This window comes from Miniopterus schreibersii, assembly GCF_964146895.1.
Source record: "Miniopterus schreibersii genome assembly, chromosome: 7".
Lineage (NCBI taxonomy): Eukaryota > Metazoa > Chordata > Mammalia > Chiroptera > Miniopteridae > Miniopterus > Miniopterus schreibersii.
In genome coordinates this window covers 1441380-1462678 of record NC_138108.1, presented here as the reverse complement: position 1 = coordinate 1462678, position 21299 = coordinate 1441380, and the positions used below count along the sequence as shown (strand labels likewise).

Sequence of the window (21299 nt, the reverse complement as noted above, 5' to 3'; positions counted from 1 at the left end):
GGGCCAGCTGTGAGCAGGCCCAGGTCCAGCTCCCCACGTAGCTGAGCCCTGCCCGCAAGAGCCTGCTGAGTCCCAGCGAGTTGAACTGTGTTTGCTTTGTTTGTAAAATCTCATTGCATTTACAATAAAAACAATTGCTTAAACTCAAAATTCTCTGCTTCCCCTGCACGTGGGCCCCAGACTTTCACAGTCACGCTTCAAACACCCCCTAACGGAGAATGGCGGAGAGATTCCCACCGGCCTCTCCTTCCCCACGCTTCCCACGCGTCTCCAGGCTTCCCGCCCTTCCCTCTGTATCTCGGGCACCCTTCAGCCTCACACTTTCACCCTTGTAGCCCTCACCCCAGACCAGACCCTGTACCCCTTCAGGCCTCCTGGCGAGGCCCCCTCCGACCGACCCTCCTGCCACATGGCTGCCGCTGTGTCAGGGGCCATGGGGTCCCAACAGAACATCCGACGTCCCGAACCAAAGCAAACAGGAATTTTAGAAAATGTGACGAAACTCCTAAAACAACAGCCGTGGAGTCGGTCGTGTGAATAGTGAAACCTGGCCACTGTTCTGCGCAGATACACAACATGCGTCGTTTTTATAAGATAAAAAATTAAAAAAAGACCGAGGGATGCCAGGAGTTGGCATCTGCGGAGAGACCTTCAACTCCCTTGTCAGCTGGTCCGGGCAGCCCGTCCACCAGCCCCTTTCTCAGGCCACACCGTGGGAGGCATTTTGATGGTCAGACCCCGGGAGGGCCTTCGTCCCCTCCCCTCCCCTCCCCTCCCCTCCCCTCCCCTCCCCTCCCCTCCCCTCCCCTCCCCTCCCCTCCCCTCCCCTCCCTGCAAAGCCGCACCCCTGGACGGCACTGACCCCCTCACCAGCTACCCCCATTCCTCTCCCTTTCCCTTTGCCCATCAGGTTGGTCCCTGTTTTGTGTGCGTGCTCGATGTTGTTCACCCTCGCCTGGAGAGATTTTTTCCATTGATTTTTAGAGATAGTGAAAAGCGGGAGGGGAGAGAGAAATATCAATGTGAGAGAGACACATCGATTGGTTTCCTTCTGCACGCACCCCAACAGGGGCCGGGGATCAAACCTGCAACCCAGGGAAGTGCCCTTGACCGGGAATTGAACCCTTGACCCTCTGGGGTGCAGGCGGGCACTCTAACCACTAAGCCACATGGGCCAGGGCCAGGTTGGTCTCCTGTCCCCCCAAACAAGCCCGTGCACTGCCTTCTGAGCCGGGCGAGGCGGCATTGCCCTTCCTCTGATGCTCTCGCCTTCAAATCAAACCAACGTCGTGCACGTGAAAACAACAGGAGCCAGACAAACAGGAAAACAGGTATGTCGGCTCTCGTAAGGTTCATGGCGAGACCGGGAAAAAGCTGCTGCTGAGAAAGGAGCAAACACTGCTGAGCACTGTATGACCGGCTGCCACCCTGGGTGTGCTCTGTCCCCACCATCGGGTCCGGAGAGGGGAGGTGGCTGTGCGGCCTGGTGGGTGCGGGTCTGTCCACTCGCCCATCCCCCAGTGATGCTGCCCCCCCCCCCCCGCCTGTTTTTCTCTTGTGCTTTCCTAGCCTTCCTGCAGATTGGCTGCTTTTTGTTTTTGTTCTGTGTTATCACAGAATCTTAGACCATATCGTCCGAGTTGCTTTCTCATTTGCGCAGTTTTGCTGGGCAGTCTCTCTGGGGTGGCCTCAGGTCCGGCTCCGAGGCTGTGTGAGGGATGGAGTGGAGCCCTCCGAGCAGGCTGGTTGGGCAGGGAGGCCTCCAAGGAGCCCCACCCGGGCTCTGGGCTGGCCATGGCCCTGCAGTGACCCCTGGAGTCCTGGCGAGGGGCAGTCATTGGAGGCTCGCAGCCCCGAGGCGGGACCGAGGTCCCACTTCTCCGCTGGGGAAGTTTTCATGGTTATATCATCTCAGCCCCGGGATCCCGTTCTCCCTTTTACACCCGTCCTGGGGATCCGGGTCAGCTGGCCAGCGGGTGGTTCAGCTCCCCAAATCTCAGACCACTCCTGAGAGCAACTCTCTTGGGTGGGGGTCCCTGGGAGACTGAGTTTGTACCCCGACTCAGTTAGCTCTCCAATGCGGGCTGCCCCGAGAGCAGGGCAGGGTAAGTTCCCCCGGAGAGAAACAGCGATGACCGACAAGGACCAATACCACCGTGGAGTGGGCCTTGGTCCCCAGGGGCATCTGGGTGGCCAGCCATGGCGTCCACTACAGTGGTTAAGACTTTCTCTGTCAGGCCCCTTCAGCCAGGATTAACATTCACACACACTCACACTCACACTCAAACTCACACACACACCCCTAGCCACACGGACTAACACACACACACACACACACACACATTTACACATTCACACACACACATACACATACATAGATTCACATAGTTACACACACACATGCAGACTCACACACACACTCAAACACACTCTCACACACTTACAAACACACACATACCCAGATATTTACTATCACTGAGGTAATTTTGTCTATATAATGTTAGTTTGATTTTTTTTAAATGTAAAATTGTGACATAAGCAAACCATATTATTAAGCGCCCTTTGGAAGGAGTAGTTTTAAGAAGAGCACAATCTATCCCACGTTCGGCAGGCAGCTATCGAGTGCCCGTAGGTGTGTGACAGCAGGGAAGGTACGGGGGTTCAGGGGTGAGCAAACCTACCAGGCCTGTGGACTCATGGTACGCACTTTCTGGAGACAATTGGGGTGGGGGAGGAGACAGAAAACAAAATGGCAGATATGAATAAGAATTATTTAGAGAGGACTTTGGAGGAAATAAAGATATCAGGCTGGAGAGTTCAGATGCGGGCTGCTTCTGATATCTCTGAGGGCATCACAGAGAGCTGAGGCCTAAAGGAAGTCAAGGATCCAGCATATGGAGACCTGGGGGGTGAGGTTCTTATTCAGCCAGCGGGACCAGCACGTGCAAAAGTCCTGAGGCAGAAGCGGGCTTACCCAGTTTAGGGAAAGATAGAAGGCTTTGTCTTGTTTTTTTCTAGGCTCTACTTGGAGAGGAGGGGACAGGGCCTTCTAGGAAGGCTGCTCAGGTTTCACAGAAAGGTGTCAGCCACCTCCCAGCTTAGATGATGCCACATACAGTAGGCACTTGACTGGCCCCGTCGACTGATACGTGCCCTTATGAGCCTGTCGGGGAGTTCAGCCTTGGAACCAGGGATGTGGGGCTGTCTCCAGGCTCTGGACCCCTTCTCCTGCCTGCCACCTGCCACCCAGCCCTTCCCACAGGCTGACCCACATCCTGGGCCATTCACAGCCGTGGAGCTCTGGGCAGGGCTGACTCAGCCTCCCCAGGCCTTTGTCTAGAAGGCAGGGCAGGTGGGGCCTGGGGCTACCTGCTTTGTGGAGCTCTGTCTCCTGGGGTGAGTCATGCTCCCAGCGGGTCATCTCCTTCATTCATTCAGAAACTGCTTATTTCATGAGCACCTCCTGCCAGCGTTTTATGTTTCAAAGTTTCTTTGCTGTCATTTTCTACAGCTGTTTAATCAATGATCTTTTTTTTATTTTTATGAATGACTCTTTTTATGTTTTCTGCCTTTTCCTCTAATCCTTTTATGACTGAGGAGCTTGGGTAATTCAGGCTACAGGGTCCCAACCCTCCCTCCCCCAAGCTCCCGGGACTGGAGGCTCCCGGGTGGCTTCTGGGTGCCCCTGCCCCCCTGTGGCCCTGGTTCCATGTCTCTTTCTTGGAGTGGTGAATCCGTGCTTGTATTTTGTCAGCCCAAAATTTGTCAGCCCTTGACTTTCTTTAGGCCTCAGCTCACGTGTGATGCCCTCAGAGATATCAGAAGCAGCCTGCATCTGAACTCTTCAGCTTCATATCTTTATTTCCTCCAAAGGCCTCTCTAAAAAATTCTTATTCATATCTGCCATTTTGTTTTCTGTCTCCTCCCCCACCCCTCTTAAGGCACCAGAATACCCCCCCAGCGGAGGGTGTGGATTTGCCTAGGGGCAGCGTTAATGCTGTGAGCTCCAGGGACCAGTGTCCACTCCACGGCCACCACCCCCCAGACAGGCCCTCAGTGGAGCTGGGCAGCTCTGCTCTCTTGTCCCCATCATCTCAGACCCTCCTTCATGGCCCCGAGTTCCCACAGAGAGCGGCAAGACCTGGCCCTGGGGCCTCTGCCGGCCTAGAGGGCCCCCTGCTCTGCCCAGGCTGTGGGAGAACTGGGATCAGGCTCCCCTCATGGGACACTGGCTGGGGGGCCTCAGTGGAGCCTCACGGGCCAGAGAGCTCTCCATGGCCAATGCACCTTCCCCACGGCTCACAGACAAGCTGGTTGTGGCCCCAGCTGCTCCTGCAGCCCTGGGCTGTGAGCTGTCAGAGGAGGGGCTGGGGGCGCCTGCTGAGAAGGCAGGGCACTTGGGGCCAGAGGCCAGGGTCAGTGCCCTCCCTGAGTGCACCCTCCACCCCCTGCTCAGGCTGCCCCCCAGCCAGTGTGCAGAGCTCAGAGGTGGGTGCTCCTCACGGCAGCCTCTGGGCTCCCTTCGGGGCCACGGTGAGCAGGTCAGGAGGATGTCTGGGCCAATGCTCCAGCCCTTGGACACCACAGCATCTTCTGAGGCCCCACCCGGCCACCTGGGAGAATGACCCCCACCCCCTGGCTCCTTAACACCTGAGTCCTTGTCACAGGGCTTAATCACTTCTGAGCTTTGGGAAGCTTCCCTGAACTAAGGGCCGAGCCATGAAGAAGTACTCAGCCCCACTGCGACCCCACTTTTAAAAGACCTTCAGTGGCCTGCGGGTGGGGTTGGGTGGTGGCCAGGCCAGGGGAAGGGCGGGCGCTAACCCCTTCTCCCTGCGAATGGGAAGGGTTTGTTTCAGTGTGGGGGCAACGAGCAGAAATGACCAGGCAGTTGGGAAACCATTTTCTTCTTCTAAAAAAATGTTTTTATTGATGTCAGAGAGAGGAAGGGAGAGGGAGAGAGAGAAAGAAACATTGACGAGAGAATCATGGATCGGCTGCCTCCTGCATGCCCCCGACTGGGGATGGAGCCCGCAACCCAGGCATGTGCCCAGACTGGGAATCGAGCAATTGAACTGTGACCTCCTGGTTCCTAGGTCAATGCTGAACTCTTATAGGCAACGGGAACGGCACCAGGTGTCAGGCCCATGGGGTCAGACCAGACCTGGGTTCAGCAACCTTGGTACTTGGGTTCTGGCTAGGAAAGAATTCAGAGCCAAGACCCAAACTGCAAAAGAACATTTATTTGGTAAAATTACAGAGGTGGAAGAAGTAATTTCTAGAAGAAATGGGCTCAGGAAACAAGTTATAGAGGCAAAGGAAGGGCCTGTGGGGCTTGAGAGTGAGGAAGGTAATGGTAAAGAGCAGGTGAGGGTGGTGGGGAGGGTGGGAAGGGAAAGGAGTGGGCACGTTCCCAGGAGGGAGAGCACTGGGTCCTCCATCCTGATGGCTTTAAGGGAGGAGATTTTAGGGGAGCTCCCTGGGAAAGAGCTCACTGTAATATTCAGCAGCTTCCCAGGTGTGTCCTTTCAGGGTGTGGGCTCCACTGATTGGTTGGCTGAGGGCAGGGGGAGGCCATCATTCAATACAGCTGGTCCTGAGGTCAGCCGTGGCTGGGTTTGCTGCTTTTCTGGGCCTGGAGCTGGAATACAACTGAGGCCTAGATGTTATCTCTAGGGAGGAAAGGTCAGGGAGTCCAAACTGCATGACCAGCCATAAGCTAGGGGAGGAAAGGCCACCCTGGGGGTGAGGTCCCACCCTACAATTGTCCATTGCTAGGGATCCAGGGCTTTCCACCCGGATCAGGCCCTTCTGTACCAGGCCCATCGTCCTTGCCCTGCTCATGTCTGTATAGCTGCCTATCACAGAACCACTGAGCCACACAAGTAGGGCTATTTTATTCTTCTTTATGGGATTTCATGGACTGTCTGAGAATCAATGTTTGTTCTTGGGAAGCAGGACACACGTGACAAAGATAAGTGTGTGGACAATCAGGGAACAATAGGGATCTGGGGACCTGAAGGAGCCTCATTCACAGTGTCCATCAGCACCGGGACCATCCTAAGAGATGGAAGTGCTGAATGTCAGCTGACTGTCCTGCCGAGGCCTTGGGTTGTGAGTCTGGAGAACTCAGACTGGGATCCGTCCGGCAGGGCTCAGAGGATGGAGGTGCTCTGGCCAAGGGGGTGGGGAGCATGTTTAATAACTGAGGGCCAAGCATGAGGGAATCTCTCTGAAGGTCAGTTCATGGGGCTGTTTCCCATGGACCATGGGACAGTTGAGTAAGTGTTGTCTAATTCCTTTCGTCATGGAGTGTCATTCTCTTAGGCATCTCCCAACCTGTGAGTAAAGTCTCCTACAGCTAGCCCACCTGCATGGTAAAATGTGGAAAGAGTGAGGCTTTCACTGCTTAAGGGAGATATGCCTTGGCATTCACCTGGCCTCCGTCTAGGTGACTGAAGCTCACCCAGTCCTGGGGTGCAGTCAGTGGCAGGGAGACAGTGCTCCCAGGAGCAGCAGACAGCAGTGGGTGGTAAGGAAGTTGCTGACTAGAGGGTGCATAGGCCCCATGAAACCCCAGCACCCAGACAGTACTTGGCACTGGGCAGTGATTCAGTAAATGCCCAAATTCCACTTTATGGGCTTTTTTCACCAAATACATGTGAATGTCCAATAAATACGTGAAGGATGCTCAAAATTGTGAACCACTAGAGAAATGCAAATTAAAACCAGAGTAAGATCCCACTACACACTCACTGAAACAGCTAAAGTTAAAAGACTGACCTAGCGCGTGTCAGGGGATATGGAGCCACCGGAAATCCTAGACTTTGCCGGTGGGGATGAAGAAACGGTACAGCCACTTTGGAAACAGTATGGCAGTATTGTGTAAAACTAGACATGTGCTTACTACACAATCCGGCAATCCCGCTCCTAGGTATCCAGTCAAGAGAAATGAACACTTATGCTCACAGGTGGACTTGTCTGTGAATGGTCTTAGGAGTGTTACTCATAAAAAACAAAAAAACCAAAGAAACTCAAACGTCCATCAGCTGGTGAATGAGTAAACCAATTGTACGACGGAATACTACCGGGCCACAAAAAGGAATGCCCCATGAATATGTGTAGCAATGTTGGTGAGTCTCAGAACCATTGTTAGAGAAAGAATTAAACAAAAAAAATTATGTCCCAGCCCAGCCAGGTGTGGCTCAGTGGTTGAGCATCGGCCTAGGATCCAGGAGATCGGGATTTGATTCCCAGTCAGGGCACATGCCCGAGTTGCGGGTTGCAGCCGATCAATGACTCTCTCATCATTGATGTTTCTCTCTCTCTCTCCCCCCCTCTCACTTCCTCTCTGAAATCAATAAAAATATATTTAAAAATAAATAAATAAAAATAAAAAGACAAGACATTCAAAAAAAAGTTACGTCCTGTATGATTCCATTGACATAAAACCCTCGAAAAGTCAAAATTATGACAACAGAAATCAGCTCAGTGGTTGCCTGGGGCTGGCCACTCCCACTGGGAGGAGATGGAGATGAGGAGAGACGTGCAGGGTGCAGGAGCATTCTGCCTCTTGGGCCTGGTGGTGGTCACACCTGTAGAGAATTACCAAAATGCATCAGCCTGCACGCTGAAAATGGGCGAACTTTATTGTATGTCAATAATCATCAAATTTAAATTTTAAGTAAAAAAAACCCTCCGCACCTAGATATATCACAGGCACGCTTGTGGAAAACGATAACAAGAATGTCTTGAAGGCAGCCAGACGCAACAGACAGAAGGAAGCTGGAACGACAGCAGACTCCTCTTCGGAGACTCTGTACTCTAGAGGCCAGTAGAGTAAAATCTTTAAAGTACTGAGGGGGGGGAAAAATGACTCAGAATTCTACGGTCAGTGAAACGATGTTTCACATGCGAGGGCGCAATAAAGACTTTCAGACAGAGAAAGGTGAGCGCATTCGTTGCCTCGCCGGGTGGCCTGTGTTAAGAGAAACCCCCAAGCAAGGTGTTGAGACGGGAGGAGCGGGGCGCCAGGTGGAGACGCGCGTCTTCAGGAGGAATGAGCAGCGCGGAAGACGGTAGGAAGGCAGGTGAACAGAGGCCGCGCAGGTGCGCGTCGGAGCTGCACAGGTGCGCGTCGCAGCTGCAAGCAGGCCCACGCCCCCAGGTGGCCAGAGGGTCTCTGCGGGCGCCTGCGCACCGCGGACGCACCAGGTGCGGCGGCCCGCTGGCTCCGAGAGCTGAGAGCGGGGCCCGCACCCTTGGGTCCTCCGCGCCCCGGGCGCGGGGGAGGCTGGCGCCCCCTGGCCCTGCGTCACAGGAACAGAAACTGAGTCTCCGGGAAAGCCAGCGGCAGAAGCCACGTGGGACAAGAGGCGGGATCGGGCATTTTCCACGCCGCGCTCCTGGGGTTAGTGTCTGTTATCCTCGCGCAAGGGGCGGGGTGTCGCTCCCATTTCCCTCGGTTTCGGAGAGCGGGAGGCAGGGAGGGGCCGGGAGGGCAGAGGCCGCGGCGGGATGGAGCCGGGCGCCCGGCTCGCGCCCGGGCCGGCGCTCCAAGCGCGGCGCCGCCCGGCCAGGCTCAGGCCGTGCCTCCCGAGCCTCTGAAACGCGCGGCGCAGGCCGTGGGCGCCGTGTCGCCGTGTCGCCGTCCCCGGGCGGTCACCGCTCAGCCCGGGGAGGCCCCGGGGACCCGGCGCAGCCCCGGCGCAGCCCCGCGTGCGCGCGCAGCCGGGGGGCGGGGCGAGCCGCCGGGCCGCGTCCGTTGCTAAGGTCCGGCTGCCCTGGCGACCGAGCGCCGCGGCCCCGCGCACGCGCCCTGGCGGCCCGCGGTGCACTGTGGGGAGGAAACCAGAGCGGCGAGCTCGGGGCGGAGCGGGCGGCGCGGCGGGCGGCGGGCGGCGGGGCTGAGGCTCTGCGGGCGCGGGGCGCCGCCATGAACGCGGCGGTGGTGAGGCGGACGCAGGAGGCGCTGGGGAAGGTGATCCGCCGGCCGCCGCTGACGGAGAAGCTGCTGAGCAAGCCCCCGTTCCGCTACCTGCACGACATCATCACGGAGGTGGGCGCCGGGCGGGCGGGCGCGGCGGGTCCAGGCCCGGGGGCGCGGTGAGGGCCGGCGGGGGGGTCGGGGTCGGGGCGCAGGTGCGGGGGGGGTCAGAGTCCGGCCCAAGTGTGGGCCAGGTCGAGGTCGAGGCCTCGGGGGTCGGAGTCAAGGCCCAGGTGGGGTCGGGGTGAGGGCCGGGGCCTAGGTTGGGGTCGGCGACCGGCTGTGGGCCTGGGCCGGGGTCGGGGTCGGGTTGAGGGGCCCGGCTGTGGGTCGGGGTCAGGGGTCGGGCCGGCTGTGGGCCTGAGTCGGGGTCGGGGTGAGGGTCGGGGCCTAGGTGGGGGTCGGGGCCCGGGTGTGGGCCGGGGTCGGGGTCGGGGTGAGGGTCGGGGCCTAGGTGGGCGTTGGGGCCCGGCTGTGGGCCTGGGTCGGGGTCAGGGGTCGCGTCTCGGGTGTGGGCCTGGGTCGGGGTCGGGGGTTGGGGCCTAGATGGGAGTCGCGTCCCGGGTGCAGGTCCGGGCTCAGGGTCCGAGCCCGAGCTGTGTGCCGGGGCCGGGCTCAGGGCCCCGGGGTCGAGGCGCAGGTTGTCGTCGGCTGGGGGCCGGAGCGACGGCCAGTGTCCGGGTCCGGCCTCGGTGGCTGTGCGCGGCCCCGCCCGCGGAGCCCCCTCTGCCTGCCTGCCTGCGGCCGAGGGGCCACCAGGGGCCTCTGCGGGGGGCGCCTCGCCTTCCGCCCTGCTCCGCCCTCGTCACCCATGGGGTCCCCCCCCCGGAGTGTCCGGGCCCCTCGGGGAGCCCGGCCTGCCCGGCCTGCCGTGTCTGGGAGAGCGCGTCTTCACTCTGCCGCCCGAGCCGCTTCTCTGGTTTTTTTCCTTCAGTGCCCAGCACGTGGAAGGAAATTATTCTTTCTCACGGCCTCTCCCCCCAGGTGTCCCCCCAGGGCCCTGCACCGTGCTCACCAGGTAGCTCGTGTTTAGTAGGTACCTGCGGGTGAAGCTGTGAAGGTCGGGGACCCGCAAGGGGAAGCTACAGGAGAGCCTTAGGATTTGCTGACCAGCGGCCCAGGCGCCTGTGTTGAGGCTGGTTGTGTCTTTTCCCCAGTGCAAGGAAGGCGAGCTCCCAAGTAACGGGGACCATGACTTGTTTGTTGGCGTGTCCTGGGTGAGCTGCGCCCAGTGTCATACACAGAAGGTGCACACAAACGTCCACTGTTACCTGGAATCTGCCAAGACTCCTGGTGACGGCTCCTGTCTCCATGGAGCACCTGGGACAGGCCTCGAACCCAGGCCTGCTCAGTGGAGTCAGGACTCAGCTTGAACTTGCAGGCTTCTGGGGGCTCCTGATCTCACCCCATGTTCGTCCTCAGATGTCATTTCTCACTCTTTCTGGCAGCCCGGGCATCTAACTCTTCTACATACTTGACCTCACTCAATTCCGCTCATGGTTTATGAGGTGTGTCTCTGTGCTGAACACCCAAAGTGTGCCTAGAACTCTCTGGAATCCCACCCACATCCAAAGGGCTGTCCTGCCTCCTACTCCTGCAGCCAGTGCAGCCCTGTACAATGTGTGGGGAAGGGACACAGCCTGTGAAGCGGGCAGGTAGTGTCCTCTAACCCAGGAGGGCACAGGTCAGTCACCAGGATGGGAGCCCGGCCACCTACAGCCTCACACTTTTATCTTCTGTGTTAGTCCCATCTCCCCACTGAAGCAGAGTCAGGAAGGGAGTTGAGGACGTGCCTCCTTCTGTGGGTCTTGGTGTGTCGCTGGGCAGACACCTCCGAAAGCATTTTCAGATATCAGGTGCGGAGCCTTGTGTGAAAATTCTCTACTGCCCCTGAGTGTTGTATTTAGGTCACTGTCTTAGTATCTTAGCTACAGCTAAACTAACTTTGCCTCCTCATAAGCCAAAGCATTGATCTTGTGACGTTAATGTCTCTTGCCATTTAAAATGATTGCTCGCAATTTTACCAGCCAGCAAGCTGGGGAAACCTCAGAAGAGGCAAAAGGAAAAGTCTTCAGGAATATGAAGTACAGGGCATTCTTAATACTCCACCTGCCTTCTCAGGAGAAATAATGGCACAGCTCCTACATAGTTTGATGGGAAGTGAAAGCTTAATTAATAGTTGGCTGTAGCTGGGTCTCAGAGAAGCAGTTGATTTTAGTGTGGGACTGGTTTTTGGTTTTTTTAACCCTTTGCGGTAGTTTGTCTACTCTCAGCCACCAAAGCTTTTTTACCGTTCCGGTCGTATGTCTGCTCTCAGCCACCACAGCAAGGAACCGTACGAATCTTAACTCTATTCATTCATGTATCAGTTCATAATTTCTCTTGTTTATCCTTCATAATCTTGCATGTTATGTATCACTGCTCTTTCAATGGAAATTAATTCCGACCAGTACGACACCCATGTCCAAATTTAATACGACCGCAAAGGGTTAAACATGTCTTCCAGTAATAAACACGCTTTATATCCACCCGGGACCCACACATATGCATATAGTCATCCTTGCTACATACAGTACAGTCTGATATATTTTTTTGTTTCATTAAAAAAAAAAGTGCTATTGCTATCCATGGTGTTGATTTCACAGTAACCTACCTCATGTTGAAAAAACTCTGGTCTTGGAGAACCAAGGGCCTTGGGCAGGTGTGGGGATGCAGAGGAACAGAGAGCTAGTGTTCGGGGTCCTTGGGAGGTGCAGGTCGACTGAGGGGTGGGTTAGGAGAGGACAGGAGGGATCCATTCTTTCCACCAGGCCCGAGTCACCCTCGTAAGATGCTGTCTGCTTTTGAACCTCTCAGGGCCTCGTTGGGGTCCTTAGCTAAGTCCCTATTCCTGCATGGCTTCAAAGGCCATCTGGGTCAGGCCTCTGCCTGACTCTGGCCTCAGGCTCTGATTCTCTGGGCCCTGGACCTTTCCAGGGCTGTCCATCTGGCCTGGTGTGCTTCCTCACTACTCACTCCCCCAACTCTTCTGTGAGCTTCTGGTCTCAGTTTTGATCTGACGTCTTCTGGGAGGCATTCTCTGACACCCTCACCCCTCCTGAATTTGGATAGGAACTGATCCCCTATTCCCTTACCACCCCGCAAAGTCCTTGTGATGTTTGCCTGTGCCTGCAGCCAGGCTGCCCTCCGCCTGGCCACGGCCTCGCACGTGGTAGACACGTGTTTGTGGGGCGAGTGCATGAATTAGATCCCAGGTGCAGGCAGATTTGGACAGCCCAGGGCGTGGGGTTCAGTGGATGAGGCTGATGAAGAGGCTGCCCCGTGGGGTGCTGACCGTGGCTTTGCTTTATCTTTTGAAGGTGATTCGGACGACTGGCTTCCTGAAGGGCCTGTACACGGACGCCGAGCTGAAGTCAGATAATGTGAAGGTAGGTTTGAGGGGGGCCCCTCCCCATCTCCTTGATGGGTTTTTTTATAAGCTGGGTACCGTGATGTGTGTCATTTGTAAGCTGATAATGGTTGGAATACAAGGTGGATTGCTTCGTGGATTGCTTCGTGGATTGCTGTACCTGCTTTTCCATTTCGCTTTCCCGCTTTCGGCAATGGCATTTGTGCTGATTTTATTCACTGAGAAGCGGGCCTGGTGGTGAAAGGTTGGTGCTGGCACATCGGCCACGGTAAAGCTTTAGTGACTTGTCCTTGTTTTGTTGTAGAGGGTTGGTATTTTTAGGTTGACATCGGAAAGTAGCTTTTTATGCAAACAGGAACTGTCTATGGAAACACACTGAAGGTAACGCAGACTCTTGACGTGTTTCAGGATAAAGACGCAAAAATTAGTTTCCTTCAGAAGGCCATAGACGTGGTGGTGATGGTTTCGGGAGAGCCCCTGTTGGTGAAGCCAGCCCGGATCGTGGCCGGGCACGAGCCCGAGAGGACCAACGAGCTGCTCCAGAGGATCGGAAGGTGCTGCCTCAGCAAGGTACCGCGCCGCCGGGCCCGACACCCCCCAGGAGCGGCGATTCGGGGGAGGTCTGGGTGGCGTGCGGGACGCTGTGCTGCAAGTCTGATCCCTCCTGTTCTCCTTCTGCGTTACGGGGAGTAACTTAAAACAGGCTTTTGGTGTGAAACTGGGACCCACAGGCACTCAGCTCCTGGGCTCCTGGCCAGAGGCTGCCTACCCAGCCCCCCCTTCCCCCCTGTGCTCCTCCTTTCTGGCCGCCTTTCAGGGAAATGGCTGCTTCCAACCTGCGCCCAGGTGGACAGAGGAGCCGCTTTTCTTCTTTGGGGCTCATGGGGTGTCCCTGTTTTCTGCCTGCCTTTCCAGCCTCTGATGTCTGCTTCCTTTCCTCCCTCCCTCCCGCCTCTCCCCCATCCCTCCCTGCTGCCCTCCCTTCTCCCCTCAGCTCTATCCCTCCCTCCATCTCTCCCACCTTCAGAGAAATCTCGTTTCAGTTGTGTGGGGACTGGATTTGTTATTTCCTGAGGTCCTCACTGTGGGAAGTGTGGTCTCTGGTTAGATCCAGGCTGGACCCTGTTTGCTGGGATGTTGGAGAAGGTCATCCCCAGGGTCTGCCGCCTTTGTGGAGCCGGGGAGCCAGCCCCCAGGGGAGGGGTGCTGCACCTTTAAGGGCTAGCTAATAAAGCCTTTCAAGTTCCTGGTGGTCGTGAGCTGGGGCTGGCCTTCCTTGTTGCCGACAGCAGCAGTGGGGGTGGCAGGGGGCCTCAGGAGAGCCTCCCTGGTCTGCATCCGGCTCTCAGGCTTGGGGGTGCAGAAGCTGATTTTGCTGGGGGGAGGGGGCGTCTCTGTCCTCCACCCCACCCCACATCCTTCATGTTGTGCCTCTTTCTAGAAAGCAAATCTGACTCCTGTCTTTCCTGCTGAATCCTTTGAGGCTTCTTGTCGCCCTGAGGGAGGGGAGGTGCACAGACAGCTCTGTGATGTGACTCATAAGGCCCCTTGAGACCTGTGCTGCTCCCCATCCTCCAGTCCTCGCTCCCACTGCACCTGTGCCCACCCCGAGGTCTCCTGCCCTGGTCGTTCCCCCTCCTCCCGGCTTCATCTGGCAGCCGTGTGGGACCCCAAGTTTCCTCGCCCAGGCCCACTTGGGTGCCCCATTGTGTTCCTATAGTACATGGCTGTTTAACCATTGTATTTGGCCACATCCCTCAGTCCACAGCATGTCCTAGGCCTGGGGTCTAGTGCTCCTTGTGGAGAGAGTGCGTGAGTGTGGGTGAGTGGACTCCTGAGCAGAGGGGTGCCCAGGCTCTGGCTGGTGGCCGGTGCTGCAGGGGGATTCTCTCGTTTCCTTCCTTCAGGCCCTTTAATGTGGGGCCTCTGCGACGTTGGGGAGAATGGGGGCCATTCTCGGAGTTGTCCTTGAACAGCGCGCCCACACCGAAATGGGATTCGTTTAGCTTGATGCGCTCTGCTGTCCACTCCCAGTGCTGGTGGTGAGAGTGCCCAGTGGGTGCTGTTCTCCGTCTGTGACGACAGGTCCTCCTCTTCTGTCTCAGCCTTCGAACCTCACTGATAGACAGGAATCTCTAGTGAGCTGCCTCTGAGTGGGGCCGGTCCTGTTTGTTACGTGTGCTAATCCCATTATCCCCCATTTCTTTCCTACCGTTGGGACGACAAGCTGTCCAGTGATGATGCGGTGAAGAGAGTGCTGGCTGGAGAGAAGGGGGAGGCGAAGGGAAGGGCCTCACTGACGTCGAAACCGCACGAATCCGACAACAGGCATGTGAGAGAGGAGGAGCTCAGGGTTCCCGAAGACAAAGAGGTGATTACGCGGCAACACTGGAGCGTGAGACCATGAGTCTGTTTGTAGTTCGGGCAAAGACGTTTGTAAGTGATCTCGTTATTTGCCTTTTTTTATCAGGGTAGAAGAAATTCTGAAATAAACGAGAGAAGTACAAGCAGAGATCGAAAACAGAAAGAAGAATTGAAAGAAGAAAGCAAACCTAGAGATAAGGAGAGGGACCAGGAGAAGACCAAGGACAGTGACCGCGATCGACACAAGGACTCTGAGAGAGACAAGGGCCGCGAAGGGGAGAGGGAGAGGACCAGGGCCAGGGCCAGACCTGACAGGGACAGAGGCACCCGGGACCGGGACAAGGACTCAGACCGCGCTCGAGAGAGGAGGAGCGAGGGTGGGAGAGAGAAGGAGCGGTGGAAAGACAGGGAGAAAGAGCGGGAGCGCGACAAGGCCAGGGACAGGGACAGGAGGAGGGTAAGAAATGGGGAGCATGCCCGGGACCCCGGCAAGGAGAAGAGCCGAGAGCACGATAAACCGGAGAGGAAGGTAAGTCCCCTTCAAAGCGTGAGCCTCGAACTTAGGGTTCGTGGTGTTCCTAAAATGTTGCTCTTGTTTGAGTGTGATGAGGAAACTGGTTTTTTAATCGCCAGTTTAGACTTATGTGACAGTCTCCTGGATTCCCAGTAGACACCGGAAGAGACTGGTGCTTTGCCTGGTGGTTTCAGGTTTGCTCTGGCTGTGTGTGTGTGTCTGGGTGTTTTTCCGTCCGTGGAGCAGCTGGGCTCAGTGCTGTGAGCAGTGTTCACAGGCCGGCTTGGTGTGTGGTCCTCGGGGCCGGGGCATGGCTGCGCTCACTTCACTAAGGGTTGTGGCTGCTTCCTGAGTCTTTTAGGCATTCTCGGGAAGGACAGTAAGTCCTCAGTTTCAGTCATTCTTGTTTAATTAAATGTTCAGATAAATTTAGGATTGACCAGGAAATGTGTTTGGTTACAGTGTTTTCTGAATGTGCTGGGCACTTTGGGCTCACTGTGGTGGCATAGGTGTCCCGCCAGGCTGTTCCGGCACCTGTTCTTGAGGGCACAGTCGTGTGATTACAGGTGTTCTGGGATGAAGGTCGTGGGGGGGGTGTCTTCTGGCCTCCAGCTGCTAGAAAGGAGGGACTGAGGTGGAAAGGGTCAGGGTCATTCTGAGTGCCATGCAGGTGGTGAGGGCAAGGCCTGAGCTTCGCTTCCTCCCGGGACAGCCCTCTGGTTTTATGGCGGTGCCCTGGGGGCCCAGGAACTGCATGGGAGCCTTGGGGGGGCAGCAGTGGGCCTGGCCCTGCAGGAGGCTTGGGCACTGCACACGGATTTTGTTAGTAATTGAGTTTGTGTCCTGGGAGCCTTGGTCCCCCGTGGGCCCTAGAGGCAGATGTCATGAAAACCAGGGTTCCTGCAGGAGTGTGAGAAATACAGAGACCTTCCCCAGGTCTTGCTCTTTCCAGAGGTCTAAGAAGAAGTGTTTCTCACCGACCTGCTTTCTCTGAGGCGCTGGCACATCCTGGTGTGTTTCACTGTGCGCCAGGCAGGGAGTGGGTGACTGGTCTGTTCACTGCATTTGCTGTGCTGTGGTGAGGTGGTGATGGGAGACAGGTATAAAGAGTGGTTTTTCAGGTGGGTATATGGGATCTGTTGGAGCCCAGTGAGAGCGATGGTTTTGTGTAAATGTGTGTGAGACCAGGGTGAAGGGACTGTGTTCCTGCTCAGAGCTGGGCTGCTGGAGACAGAGGCAGACACCAGTCCCAACTTCTGTGCGTCTTGGGAGGCAGCCTCCCTTGGGGTTTGTGGGAAGGTGAGGTGGTGGGTGACAGTGCTCCGAGAGCTCAGCAGTGACACATGAGTGTCAAGGACCCAGGCTGTGGGCGCGCGGTGCCCTGTCACCTCTGAGGGGACAGCTGGGTGTGCGGGGCTGGGGGGGCCTGTGCAGGGTCGTTATGGCTGCCATTGTCTGTCCCATTGGACTAAGTGGTGAGGACATTTAGTTGTTGAAATATTGAGCAGGCACCAGGCTGCTCTGTCTTCAGAGGAGCCTTGGTGATTGTATCTCGTCTCTGATAGGAGTGTCTTCCAGGGAGTTGATTTGAGGTGCGAGGATGTGTTCACAGTTTTCCTGCCATTTGTTTAGAGAGGGCTTTCCTGGCGCACAGTCGGGAGCCTCCATCTGGGAGTGACCCGCTCCCAAAGCCTAGCGGGAGTGGCCCCCCTCCCCCACTGCCTGGTTCCCCCGTGTCTCACCGGTATGTTCCCAATAGGTTTGGCCTGGCGTCTGGGAGACACTGTCCTGCAGTTTCCCGAGAGGCACTGCCTCTGAGTGTGTCCCCTGCTCTGCTGCAGGTGGGGGTGGTCTGGACGGATGACAGCCACAGGGGGTCACAGGGAGTACGATCTGTGACGGGGGCAGTTACCTGCTGTTGTCAGCTGGAAGCATCTTGCATCTGGGTGTTTTAGATGTCATGGATTTGAGTAATTCTAAAACGAAGAAAAATACTTTTTTTTTGTAGTCATCAAGCTCTGGGGAGGTGTCTAAGAAGTTGTCCGATGGACCTCTGAAAGACTCCAAAGCTGAAACAGAGGTAAGCTGTAAAAATACCTTTAAGAGATGAGACCTGTGGGTGTGTGGAATAGTAACTGCTGTGCCGGGGCCTCTCCTAGCCGCAAGACGGGCGGAGCGCGCGGCGTGCGCTGCAGGCTGGAGGGCCCTGCTCAGCTTGTCGTAGGACCGATGATGTGAGTGGCTTACTGCCTGAACACATAGCTGGGGTGTGCCACCCTCCTGCCTCCTGTGTGGACCCCTGGGCTTCCTTAAAGCTTCACTTGGCAAGTGCGATGTATGGTGTACAAAGGGACAGGGCAGTCATTCGGGAGAGGGGGCGGTGGCACTTCGATGCATCTGGGAGAGGACCATGTCACCAGGCAGATCGGGAGAGGGAGGCCAGGCTCTGCCTGCCTGTGTGGCACCCCATGGTGTCCCTGGTGGTGGGGGACAGTCAAGGCTGGGTCCTATCAGCTCCACGTAGCCATGCAGGGAAGGTTAGATTCATCCCAGCTCTCCTCTCCAACCTGCTTTCAGAGAGCACACAGGCAGGCTGCAGGGAAGACAGAGAGGCTCCAGGCAGAGGCTGGTAGGCCAGATGAGGGAGGTGGCCAAGGCAGGAACTGCCAGCGGTGGGAGGAGTGGGACAAGCTGTCTTCTCTGATTGGTGCTCACAGTGGTCTCTGGATGCGTGATCATGTGTAGCAGTAGAGGCTGGGTAGTACAGATGGCAGATTGCTGGCCTGTTCATTGCTGCACAGAAGGCGGGGTTGTCCATCTAGAGAGAGCGGGTGCAGCTTCCCTCTGACTCCAGGCCTGAGTGCCTTGATGCCCCAGGTGGTGTCCGTCCCTCTAGGGTGTGGACAGCCTTGTTCCTTTTCCTGTTCCTCCTCGAGTGGAGCTGGGGTCGTGAATCTGCTTCTGGTTTCTCTGGGTGGTGCATCAATTAATTTCTTCATTCTTGTTTCTTTAAGACTGAGCCTTCCACTGGAGCATCCAGGCCTGTGGCATCAAAGACATCAAAGCGGCGATCCCGAGCCTCCATGGAAGGTACGCGCAGTTTATCAGATAAGGGCCTAAACTGTGGATATTCCTTTCTTTGCTTTAATCACAGTGTCTAGGGGAAAAACTCCTGTGGCTCGAAAGCAAATCTGCCCTCGGGGGACGAACAAAGACTGCCCCTCATCATTTTTAGGATTATTGTTGGAATGTAGGAGCTTTATTGACTGTTGCAGTTGTATCTTAAATTGAGCCTTGTGTGGACTCCCAGCCTGTAGTTTCCCTGTTGCCCTGTTGGGCTTCTGAGCTGATGGTCATGTTGTCTGCATTTCCCCTCTGGTAATGCAGGATGTTTGGTCTGAGTTCACAGGTGAGCTGGTGTGTAGGGCTCCTTTAAAGAGTCTTTAACAGTTCTGATTGGCCGAGGTTTGCAAGCTTTATGGTATTGCTGGGCTGTCAACGAATCAGTGGACTCCTTTCTTCCCTGTCTGTGAGCTGGGCACCGACCTCATGTGCACCCTCACCCAGCAAAGTGGGCCTTGCACCCTGACACTGGCTTGCTGGCATGGGAGCATCAGGAAAAGGCCAGCAACCAGAGGTGCTAGAGGCCAGGAACCCTGCTCAGCTCGAGGGATAAGCTGCATGTACTGGGGTGTGGGGGTCATGCTGTTGGACACATGGAATCTGAGAGCCCTTCTAGAACCCATGTAGAATCCAGAACACAGTCTGCACAGGAGTATAACCTTCGCCTGTTCTTAAATAGTGCGTTAGAGCACAGCTGGTCACTTTGAATTGGTGAATGCATTTAAGTTTCATTTGTTTAATAACTGCAGCATCACAAATTATTTTAGAGCATGTTTTCACTGTGCAGTTTCATGTCTGGAGGAAGGGGCTGTAGAACCAGTGCACCCAGTCTTTCCCCTGAGAAAGGACGGAACTCCTCCCGCAGTGGAGCTGAGAAGGGGCCGCCCGCCCGGCTGAGGCTGTGCAAGGTGTTTGAGCTCCGGCCCCTGAGCCACCAGCCCTCTGCTTCCAGCTGATCATTGACCAGGTGGAGCTGGGTGGGTGGTCATCAAAGGTGTGGCCATGGTGACCTGGGTCCTGGGCTCTAGAAACAGCCTGTGGCTGGCGTGGAGCAGGCGGGACACATGGGCCCCGCCTGCCAGAGCTCCAGGGCTGGAGGATTTCCTTCCATGAGCCAGTCCCGGGTTGCACTTGCCATGTATCTCTCTCGATTTTTAAAACTACTGAGCTTGCAGCTAGAATAATGCTGGGCACATCTTCCCACCCGCGCTTTCCCTATGAGAACCACATTTCTTCGGGGCGAGTCTGCAGCCTGGCCCCAGCGGGTCCACAGCACCATGTGAGGCGGCTGTGGCTCTTTGTTCCAAGTGGGTCAGCTCTGTGGTATATCTGGGTCTCCAGCCCTGCGTTCGTCTGAATAGAGGGCACTGGGCTGGAGCAGGTTGACTGCTTACCACGAAACGGTCTCACAAAGGCCGGCGGGATGCAGTCAGCCACAGCCTGGGCGGTGCATTTGTGTCGTCTCTGCGGGAGCTTCTCTCAGCTGTGGGGAGTCCCAGGAGGGAAGCTCCCGGGCAGTCCCTGGGCCAAAGGAGAGGGGTGTGGGTGTGGGGCGGCCAGTGTGGATCTTCAAGTCCCAGACCAGTGGGAAGAATTCCACCCCCCAGTGGTTATAACATTCTGCCATGTTTGCTTCATCCGTAGTAGCTATATACTTTATGAACTATTTCAAAGTATATTGAAAACATCCTAGCACTTTATCTCTGTATACTTCCCTCCAAATATCTCAGCATGTGACTCAAAAAATAAAAAATAGACATAATTCTACACAGCCACAAAATTACTGTTGCACCTAAGAAAATTCTCGTTACCACCTAAACCCCGTACACCTAAAAATCTCAGGCTGTATTCTGGTTGTCTCAAAAAGTTGTTATGTTTTGAAAAACCAGGACCAAGTTAAGATTAATACACTGTATTTTTATTATTATTTTTGCTTCTTTACTTTGACTTTGGAATAACCCTTCCACTCCCCCCCCCCCCGCCCTTCTGTCACCGCATATGTTGACTTTTGGACAGATTAGGTGGTTTGTCCTGTAGAGTGTTCACCTTCTGGATTTGTCTGATTGTTTCCTGGTGGTGTCATTTAACTCAGCCCTCTACTCCCCACCACCCATATTTTTGTGAGAACTAAAGGCCTGCTTAGAGCTGGGCAGAGCTTGTTGCTTCACCCTCACGGATGCAGGTGTGCTGTGCCCCTTACCTTGTTACCTGCTGGAATACACTTCCTGTCTGCGTCCCTAACACGATGCTAACTAAGGCTGGTCACTGGGCCAGGCAGACCCCTCGTGTCAGCCGCTGGGTGTCTGATCACATCTAAGCTTGTAGTCAGCAACTCTAGCTGAAATTGGCACCGAGCACTGGCAGAGTGGCAGCCAGTTGTGGCTGGTGTGGGCTGTCTGCCTGGTTGGGAGCTTCAAGGACAGTGCCTGACGTAGGCCTGCCCTCACCAGGCACAGGCCCCTGCTCTGTGCAAGGGGTCTTCTTGGACTCTCGGCAGCTGCACAAGGCCGCTGAGTGGGACTCAGGAAGGGCATCAGAACCTGGGAGGGCTCCGCCCGGCCCACACCTGACCTGCAAGGTTCCTTGGTTCCCAGTGGTTCAGACAACAGATGGCGCTAGTGTGCTTTTTTGCCAGTTTATAGTAATTTTAATTTTTTATGAGTGTATTATTTGTTTGAGCTGTTATTTGGCAAACTGGTTAGCCTCCCTCTGTGCTTCGAAATTGTTGTATAAGTAGTGACTGCATAGCCTGTGTCTGTTCTTTCTGCTTGTGTGAATTTGAAGTTTAGTAAAAAACAATCAGAACTTGAAAAAGATAAAACGCGAGGTGTCACTGGTGTCCTTGAACTACAGATAGAGATAGTACATTTGTAATTTATTTATTGTGCTAGTGCATTTTGTAG

General features: G+C 55.7%; 1 protein-coding gene across 2 annotated transcripts in view; it reads left to right on the top strand.

Moving 5' to 3' along the window:
* The first annotated feature begins 8857 nt into the window (after positions 1 to 8857).
* The window catches only part of TRAF3IP1 (TRAF3 interacting protein 1), a 33077-nt gene continuing 20635 nt past the window's right edge, over positions 8858 to 21299 (top strand). The window contains exons 1-8 of one of the 2 annotated variants that reach the window (XM_081142332.1): positions 8858 to 9058; positions 12346 to 12414; positions 12804 to 12965; positions 14623 to 14766; positions 14866 to 15288; positions 17282 to 17353; positions 17433 to 17597; positions 18288 to 18363. In XM_081142332.1, coding sequence (XP_080998458.1) covers positions 8936 to 9058; positions 12346 to 12414; positions 12804 to 12965; positions 14623 to 14766; positions 14866 to 15288; positions 17282 to 17353; positions 17433 to 17597; positions 18288 to 18363 — 1234 coding nt within the window. In that variant the 5' untranslated portion in view covers positions 8858 to 8935. The remainder of the gene's footprint in view (positions 9059 to 12345; positions 12415 to 12803; positions 12966 to 14622; positions 14767 to 14865; positions 15289 to 17281; positions 17354 to 17432; positions 17598 to 18287; positions 18364 to 21299) is intronic. The other variant, XM_081142333.1, reaches the window with a different exon arrangement.